General features: G+C 36.0%; 1 protein-coding gene across 1 annotated transcript; it reads right to left on the bottom strand.

Annotated features, from left to right (window-relative positions):
• LOC109826671 lies at positions 6,033 to 6,970 on the bottom strand. The gene is made up of 3 exons (XM_020393692.1): positions 6,620 to 6,970; positions 6,303 to 6,506; positions 6,033 to 6,227 (listed from the first exon to the last, which is right to left on the bottom strand). Exons 1-3 carry the CDS (start codon positions 6,968 to 6,970, stop codon positions 6,033 to 6,035), a joined length of 750 nt encoding a protein of 249 aa, XP_020249281.1.

Here is an 8,780-nt window from a genome sequence, read left to right as displayed (position 1 = left end):
GGCAAAACACAGCTCCCGATTAAGTCGTTTCATCATTATTTTGTCGTTCCATTGACTCGTATGCTTCGCTGATTTGCTTCATGCACTTGTTAGCTTCCCTACAACATCAAGTGATCCTCCTTAACTTAGATAATAATGTTCATCGTTTTTTCTCTACCTCGAGCTACATGCGGGAACCTATAGTTAATTTTTGGCGCCTACAGATACCCTCTAAAGTATTTCAGTCTCGTTCTTTTATAGAAGAGCTTAGAATACTTTAGATATAATAGGTCTATCCTTCAATCTCTTTAGTATTTTGTTGAAAAGATCGCATAGATGGACCTGTAAATAGCTTCAATTCTTGACTTCTTTAGCTTTTAGTCTATTCAGTCTTTTGTCGAATAGTCTGAAGTTCTTTCGGTGCTGCATTTATTATCAGACCATTGTCAAAATCTTAAACCGAAGCTAGTGTGTTAATACTTGAACTAGCTCTTATTGTTGAGTTGATGTTGAACTGACCATCTTTGTTAGGAATTTGCATCCGAATTGCGGTTGAACTCCATGTGTGGGATTCCCAATGGGTAATTTTGGAAGATAATCACCTTTGGTGCACCTTTGTGTGCATTGTGTACATCGAAGGCAAGCTATAAGTGTATCAAAGATGGGCTGGAAAACATATCGGGCGTATGCCGACGGGATCCTTCGTGTGGGTTTTGATTGTAGGACCAGCCGTAGATGCTGATACAGCTACTATCTTTGAGGTTACCACACGTCTGAAGTCGTCATCCTCTAAAATACGTTCAAGGAACCTTCTAAAATCAAATCTTTAGATCCACTGATTGTGGAGAATTCGGCTGGACTTGATGTTACCGTGGGTGCTCAGGTCACGAGACCAACTGCTGAAGCTGGTGCGTCAATGAATATTAAATCAGAATAGCCTTCCATAACTCATTATGTCAATTCGGTAGCGTTATGAAGGAGGAGATTACCAAGGATTTGACTACCACTGCAGACTCCATAAAAACTAATTTGAAGGTGGAGTTTACATGAGTTTAAAAGAGCGAATCCGTCGTCACAAGCATAATAGGATTTTTGGCAAACTCTCAGCCATTAACGGATTTAATGAGCCTTTACCGACTACCGTTTGAGTCAGGATAGCATATAGATGGTCTAGATCCATTCTACATGTAACGTTGTACTAAAAGAATAAAATCTTTTAGATTTTATGCTACCATGTTGAATATGTAGGCTACATATGTTAGATGTAGGCTTATCTCTGATAAGGAATTGAGATAACATCCCCCGTACATAAAAGGTATGGATTCAGAGATTATTAACTTAATAATAATCACTGATTACGATATTGAATATGTAGGCTTTGTCATTTTTATGGGAGCGTACCACCCGACAGCGTGTGTTAGACACAGACTTATCTTTAATAAGGGATCAAGATAATGCCCCCCATGCATAAAAAGGCATGGTTTTAGAAATTATTAGCTTAATAAATATCACTGGCTATGATATTGAATACGTAGGCTTTATCATTTTTACGGGAATGTACCACTGGGTAACGTGTGTTAAACACAGACTTATCTCTAATAAGGGGTCGAGATAATGTCCCCCATGCATAGGAAGAATGGATTTTGATGTTGTAAAATTATGTCTTTTCTTAGGGCAGACATGAAACTAATGTTGGAGAGAAAGAATTTTATATTATATCTCCTACATATCTTCTCTTAGAGCAAAGACGAATCCAATACAGAAGAAGAAGAATTTTATATTCTAACTCCTGCTATAAGAGAAACTCAAAGTGGGATCTCCACTTCGAGAATCCTGAAATGTGAAACTAAGAGTGGGATCTCCACTCCGAGAATTAAAAAGATCCGAATAACTCTAACTTTTATAGTATTGGTTACCTATTTTGAAGATGAATTTCTCATTTATCGAGATAAAATTCCAACTTCAGCCTAAAGCAGTAGATGTTTGACTGAAGAGGAATGAATGGAAGCCTTTGGTTTATCGAAAGAGAATTCCGGTTCTGAAAATGGACCTCTCATTCATGGAAGGAATTAAGAGGGGATTTCTGCTTTGACCCTAACTGTAGGAAGGTTTGACCAAGTGCGAGTTGAGATGATTCTTCCTTTTATAGGCTTGATCGTTCAAATTAGGTGGAGGCCTTTTGTTTATTGAAAGGGGATCTTGGTTTTGAAAGTAGATCTCTCGTTCATGGAAGGAATCGATAGGGGATTTTGGCTTGGTCCTAACTATTTAAAAGTTTGACCAAGTGAGAGTTTGAGATGACCCTAACTGTTTAAAGGTTTGATCATTTAATTTAAAAATGGACCTCTCGTTCATGGAAGGAATCGAGAGGGGATTTTTGACTTTGGCCCTAAATGTTTAAAGGTTTGACCAAATGAGAGTTTGAGATGACCCTAACTGTTTAAAGGTTTGATCGTTCAATTTAAAAGTGGACCTCTCGTTCATAAAAAGAATCGAGAGAGAATTTTGGCTTTGACCCTAACTGTTTAAAGGTTTGACTAAATAGGCATTTGAGATGACCATAACTGTTTAAAGGTTTAATCGTTCAATTTGAAAGTGGACCTCTCGTTCATGGAAGGAATCGAGAGCCGATTTTGGCTTTGGCCCTAACTATTTAAACGATTTACCACGTGGAAGTTTGAGAAGACCCTAATTGTTTAAAGGTTTGATCACCTGATGTGGGTGGAAGACTCTCATTTATCGAAAAAAAAATTCTAGTTTTGGTCCTAACTGTTTAAAGGTTTGACCAAATGGGAATTAAGATAATCCTAACTATTTAAAGGTTTGATTGTTCAATTAGAGTAGACCTCTCATTCATAAAAGGAATTGAGAGGGGATTTTAGCTTTGGTCCTAACTATTTAAAGGTTTTACCAAGTGGGAGTTTGAGATGACCCTAACTGTTTAAAGATTTGATCGTTCAATTTAAAAGTAGACCTCTCGTTCATGGAAGGAATCGAGAGGGGATTTTAGCTTTGACCCTAACTATTTAAAGGTTTGACCGAGTGAGAGTGGGGTGGTACAAATAACAGTGAGAGTGCTAATTTATACATATTACTATGTCAATACAGTGGGAGTTTCTGGTGTTAAGTTACAAGGACTTTAACATGAGGGGGTTTGAAATTTCCAATACTATGTCTAGATTCTAACAATGAAAGTGTTGAGTGCACAGATACATCGAGAGTTTGAGTGGATGTAATCATGAAAAATTTTATGGACCCACCGTCAATTTATTTGATTAGTGAGGGATTTTATGATGGAGGACTGTGAATCATCAAGCACTTCACAATTACGCAGTGGTGGTTTCGCAAGGAAAAATTGACTTGATAAAGTCATTGAATCTCGTCTCGATGAAAGAGTGCTCTAGGAGTCACAGTGGGAGGGTTTTAATCATCTAAGAAATGATTAAATATCCACAATGGGAGGTTCTTAATCATTTTTATCATGATTAAGAATCAATTAGTTTTGGGTTATCCTTAAGAATACCTTGTGTAGTATACTTCAGGAACTTCCCATTGAAATGTATTGAGGTATTCCACCCCTAGCTCTTTGGTGAACTTGAATCCAATTGTATTTGACCATGTTGTCGGGTTATCCTTAAGAATATTATGTGTAATATTCTCTAGGAATTTCCCATTGTTGGAAATAAAGAAAGCAATTTAACCTCGTATACCCGTCGGAGGAAAGGGAGAAGCAATTTATACTCTTATACTCTTTGGTGTTTTCGCCGTTCTCATTTGGCTTGTTTCGTCGTTACGATGCCGGCATCAATCAAGGCTTGGATTCTATTTTTGAGAACGAAGTAAGCCTTGGTAGGATGAAGAACTCTCCTAGGGTATGCACAATATTTTCGGTCCAAATTCTTGTTAGTTTCCTCCTGATTTTTAATTGGTGGCAGTTTGATTTTGTTGTTGTTCAGGAGGTACTTGAAGATGGTTGGAATCTCATCATGCTTAAAGGAGTACCGCTAGAGAGATAAAACCTATTGCCGCAGAGCGATTGAGTAAGAACCTTATAAGAGTATTGCTATTACAAAAAGAGATGCATACGTATATACAGTTATAGTATGATTCTATGTAGTTTACCTATGAGTAGGGTGTACATTGGATATATGACATACATGACATGGTATTTTATAATGTTTGAGCTAGATAATATTTCCTTATGATGGTGCCAGCTACCTGAGGGTAGTCAGAGATTGTGACAAATTATTTTATTATGATTGAGGGTAGAAACTGTAATACTTCTGTTTGTGATGATTGTTCATATATAGGTTTGAAGTTAGTAGTTATTGATTCATAGCTCGAGATATACGGTATATACATGAAGGTTTCTTTATTTGGATTATTTCGCTCGACGTACCAGTCTCGAGTTTTGGATTTCTAATTACTAATTTCACTTAAATTTTTATTCTTAGTTGAGATTGATATTTAGTGATTCATAATTTAGGATATGAGGTATATACATGAGGGTTTCCTTGTTTGGATTATTTCGTTCAACGTACCCATTCTCGTGTTATGAATCTCTAAATACTAATTTCTTTTTAGTGTAGTGTTGATGACTTTATACTTATATATACTAACCAATATTTTCTTATATACTACTACCACTTCCCCTTGGGGGTGGTAGAGATGATCTCGCTTAGCACTTGACGCTCGTTATTTCCCCTCATTTTAGGAGACAAGTCAAGCGTACGGAGTGTCACGGGTTGATGGAGTCGCATATTAACATCCATCTTATTTATTTTATTAGTAGTTATTTATAGAGCTCCACAATAGTTGTTCATCTTCAGACTCTAGAGATTGTATTTTATTTTGTAGAGGCAGTGTGCCTTAGTGAGATTTCTTTGACTCTTTATTTTAAGACATGGTACATTAGTGTGCCTTAGTGAGATTTCTTTGACTCTTTATTTTAAGACATGGTACATTATTATAGTTCAGAGATATTCTTATTCTATTTCAGTTGGGTTTGACTCTTTATTTTAAGACATGGTACATTATTATAGTTCAGAGATATTCTTATTCTATTTCAGTTGGGCTCATTTGTTGATTTTTTTGGTCAATGAAGTAGTTTTATTCATTTACCAAATTGAGAAAGTTATGTACATCAAGATCTCTACGATGAGAAATCTAACAAAAAACTTCTAACAATAATTTTATCTAACTTTTACAATGCAAAAATCCAATCTCTAGTCTCAGATAAAATAGGATTGTTCATGTAAATGGTTAAGATATCAATTTTGATATCTCTAACCAATTGAGTTGTGCTTCTTACCTTCTGCTGAAAGAATCGAATATTCCTTTCCCTCCAAACACTATATATGGTTGCCGATATCACCATCCTCTTTGCATTCTGTTTGAAGCCTTTGCCTCTCAATAGTTGTTCGTCTTCACACTATTAATTACTTGAAGTCTCCCTTCATAGGATAGGTTATTATGTTTTAACCACTTTTGAAACTGGTTTGATATTTTGTCAATAAGTGGATTGCAATCCTCACTTGTAAGTCTTTTACATATCAGTGGTACCCCTAGATATTTGAAAGGAATCGTGCCTTCAGTAAAGCCCAGGAAACTGTGTATAGCCCCTTTGACAGAATTATTCACCCCACCATAGTATACAGAACATTTATCCTGATTTGCTTCCAAAGCAGTGGTTTCACTAAACTCTTTTATGCATTGAGATAGTTTTTGAACTGAATACAAGTCCCCTTTGGCAAAAAGAAGCAGATCATCTGTAAAAAATAAGATGTGAAATTTTGAGCTTATTACACTTTGGATGATATCTGAAAAGTTTGTCACCTTTTATTTGATCTAATTTCCTTGATAAGTATTCCATACCCAAAATGAATAGGTATGGAGATAGGGGATCTCCCTGTCATAACCCTCTTTTTCCTTCAAAATAACCATGAAGTGAACCATTGAGAGAAATTAAGTACTTAGGAGAATATATGCAAGTCATTATCCAGTTAATCATTACTTTAGGAAACCCCAGACTTGAAGCATTCTTTCAAAAAGTTCTAGTTGATTGTATCAAAAGCTTTCCTAATGTCAATATTCATCAAGATTCTTGGTGAGATGTTCTTCCTGGTATAATTTTTAGCTAGCTCATGAGCCAAGGAAATGTTACTGGTAATTTGTCTCCCCTTGACAAATGCACTTTGGGCCTCATTCACAATGTACCCAATTATTGGTTTTATTCTATTTGCTAAAACCTTGGAAATGAATTTATAAAGGCAGTTGCAGTAAGATATAGGTTTGAAATATGAGGGTGATTTAGGACATTGTACCTTCGGTATTAGGGTGATGGAAGTAGAGTTGACCATTCCTAACATTTTTCCATCCTTGAAGAAGTCCAGAATAGGTGATGATACCTCCTCCCTAACCACAGGCCAAGCTGATTTGTAGAATGCTACCCTATATCCATCCGAGCCTGGAGCCTTATTATCATCTATAGATAAGATAGCACTTTTAATTTTTCTTTCGAAACTGGTCTGGACAGAAAATTTGCTTGTGATTCAGTTAAGCATGGCCCAACTTGAATAACTTGGATGTCAGATGAAAGAGTGACTGTGGTTTCCCACAACAAGCCTCTATAAAAGGACACCAGTTCATTGGCAATCTCTTCTTGATCAGATAATCTTTGTCCCAAGTTATTATAGAGCACCAACACTTTATTATGATGTCTATTTGATTTTATCCTTGAATGGAAAAAATTAGTGCACCTATCCCCTTGAACAATCCATTTAATCCTAGCTTTTTGCTGAAAAAAAGAAAGTTCACAATCCCGAAGCTTGATGAATTCTGGATTGAGAGGACTGATCTGAAGGTTTCTTTGAGCTTCTTCAAGTGCAAACTTAGCTCTTTGAACTTGCTCACTGATATTATAATAATGCTTCTTGTTAATGTCTTTAAGAGCTCCTCTTAGTTGCTTAAGCTTCTTACAAATTGAGTACATTTTCTACCCTTCTATCTTTGTTTGCCAAATTGTAGTAACAGATGGAAGGAAGCTTTCAAGCTTTGTCTACATATTAAAGAATTTGAAAGGTTTCTTCCTTCTTGGACACTCATCACATAAAGATACCAATGCAGGAGAATGATCAGACAAGTTAGGAAGTAAGAATTCAACCTGACTAGATGTGTACAATTGAATCCAAGCATCATTCACCAGAGCCCTGTCCAATCTACTCCACACTCTTGAGTCTTGATCTTGTTTGTTATTCCAAGTATAAAAACAACCATTTGTTTTTAAATGATTTAAGTTGCAATCTTCAATAAAATTTCTAAAATCCTTTATTTCAGCTTCAGAAAGAATTGATCCACTTAGCTTTTCCTCATTACTGATAATAGTATTAAAATCACCACATAAAAGCCAAGGTTCATTTCCTGTGAAATGTTGTAGCATCTTCAGTTCCAGCCATAAACCCTTTCTTGCTTGTATCTAGTTTAGACCATATATTGAAGTAAAAACACAATTCAATCTCCCATCCAAGGATTGTACTTCGCATGTGATGCTTTGATCAGATTTCCTAATAATTTGAATGCCAAGAATATTTGGATCCCACATAATCAAAATCCTAGCTTTTCTATGATTGCTGACATTAGATAGCCAGTTCTAGTTTTTTATAATTTTCTTAGCTACATCCTTCAATATGCTTTCTTTAATCTTTGTTTCAAGCAAGGAAATGTAAGAGAGATGATACTGCGATAAGAATAGCCTTACTAAATGCTGCTTAGAGGATTTATTTAATCCTCTAACATTCCAGACTAATATATTCATCAAAGCCCACCCCCCTCTATCCAATGTAGAGGGATCAATATCCAATATATCTAAGTATGAAAATGAATTGATAGGGATAGTGGACTTGATGTGTTTGCTTTTTTGAACATGTATCCTTGAGCTATTTACCAGAGTAGCACATCTAGAACTGTGAACATTTCCAGTACTAGCTTGTTTGTCCTGCACAACAACATGCACAGACTTGTGTATCTGTTGACCAGAAAATGTTACAGAAGCTTGCAAATCTTCAATCATATTATCACCCATTATTGTCTGCTTTTGGATACTATTGTCTGCTTTTGGACTTCATTGACCTGATTCAAGTGATGAGTATACCCTTCATATCTAGCTGCTTGAGTAGCACCTCCGGATCTGTGAATATTTTCATTATTAGCTTGTTTGTCATGCACAACAACATGCACAGACTTATGCACTGCCCGCTAACCAGATGTTATTGCTTGCAAATCTTCAGTCACCTTTTCACCCACTATTGATTGCTTTTGGACATCATTAATCTAATTTTCCTGCCTATTAACATTCATATTAGAGTATAATTCCTTCATTTTGTGCTTCTGTATATGAGAATTAGGTATAACATTAACCCTCTCTTTCTCTATATTTCCACGCATAGGATTTTGCTTAGGAATCCATCTTTGTGTTTGCACTTGTCTCCTGCAAGAATGTGTGTCATGCCCTACTAGCTTGCACAAGTTACACCATCTAGGCTTTAATTCATATATCACTTTATGTATAAATTGTTTCCCCTTTGGCCCTTGAATGATGACTTGATCTGGAAGAGGGGAAGGCATCTAAATTTCTACAAGTACTCTTGCATATGCCAAGCGCTGCCTATTTGTTGTTAACCTGTCAGTAGCTATAAGACACCGTATAGCACTAACAATTTTACTAATGCTTTTAGCATTCCACAGGTTTAGCCTCAAAGCTGGAAGCTGTATCCACATTGGAGATACACAGTCTTTAATTTTGT

Source organism: Asparagus officinalis, chromosome 10, assembly GCF_001876935.1.
Source record: "Asparagus officinalis chromosome 10, Aspof.V1, whole genome shotgun sequence".
NCBI lineage: Eukaryota > Viridiplantae > Streptophyta > Magnoliopsida > Asparagales > Asparagaceae > Asparagus > Asparagus officinalis.
Note: the sequence above shows the minus strand (reverse complement) of the source record. Positions and strands in the feature narration are given on the sequence as shown.

Excerpts from the sequence above, each read along its gene's own strand:
- LOC109826671 (XM_020393692.1), bottom strand. The coding sequence starts at position 6,970 with ATGTACTCAATTTGTAAGAAGCTTAAGCAACTAAGAGGAGCTCTTAAA. Across the intron at positions 6,507-6,619 it reads AAGAGATTGCCAATGAACTG|ACCAGTTTCGAAAGAAAAAT; the intron begins GTGTCCTTTTAT and ends TTTTCTGTCCAG. Across the intron at positions 6,228-6,302 it reads CCATCACCCTAATACCGAAG|GTTTTAGCAAATAGAATAAA; the intron begins GTACAATGTCCT and ends TTCATTTCCAAG.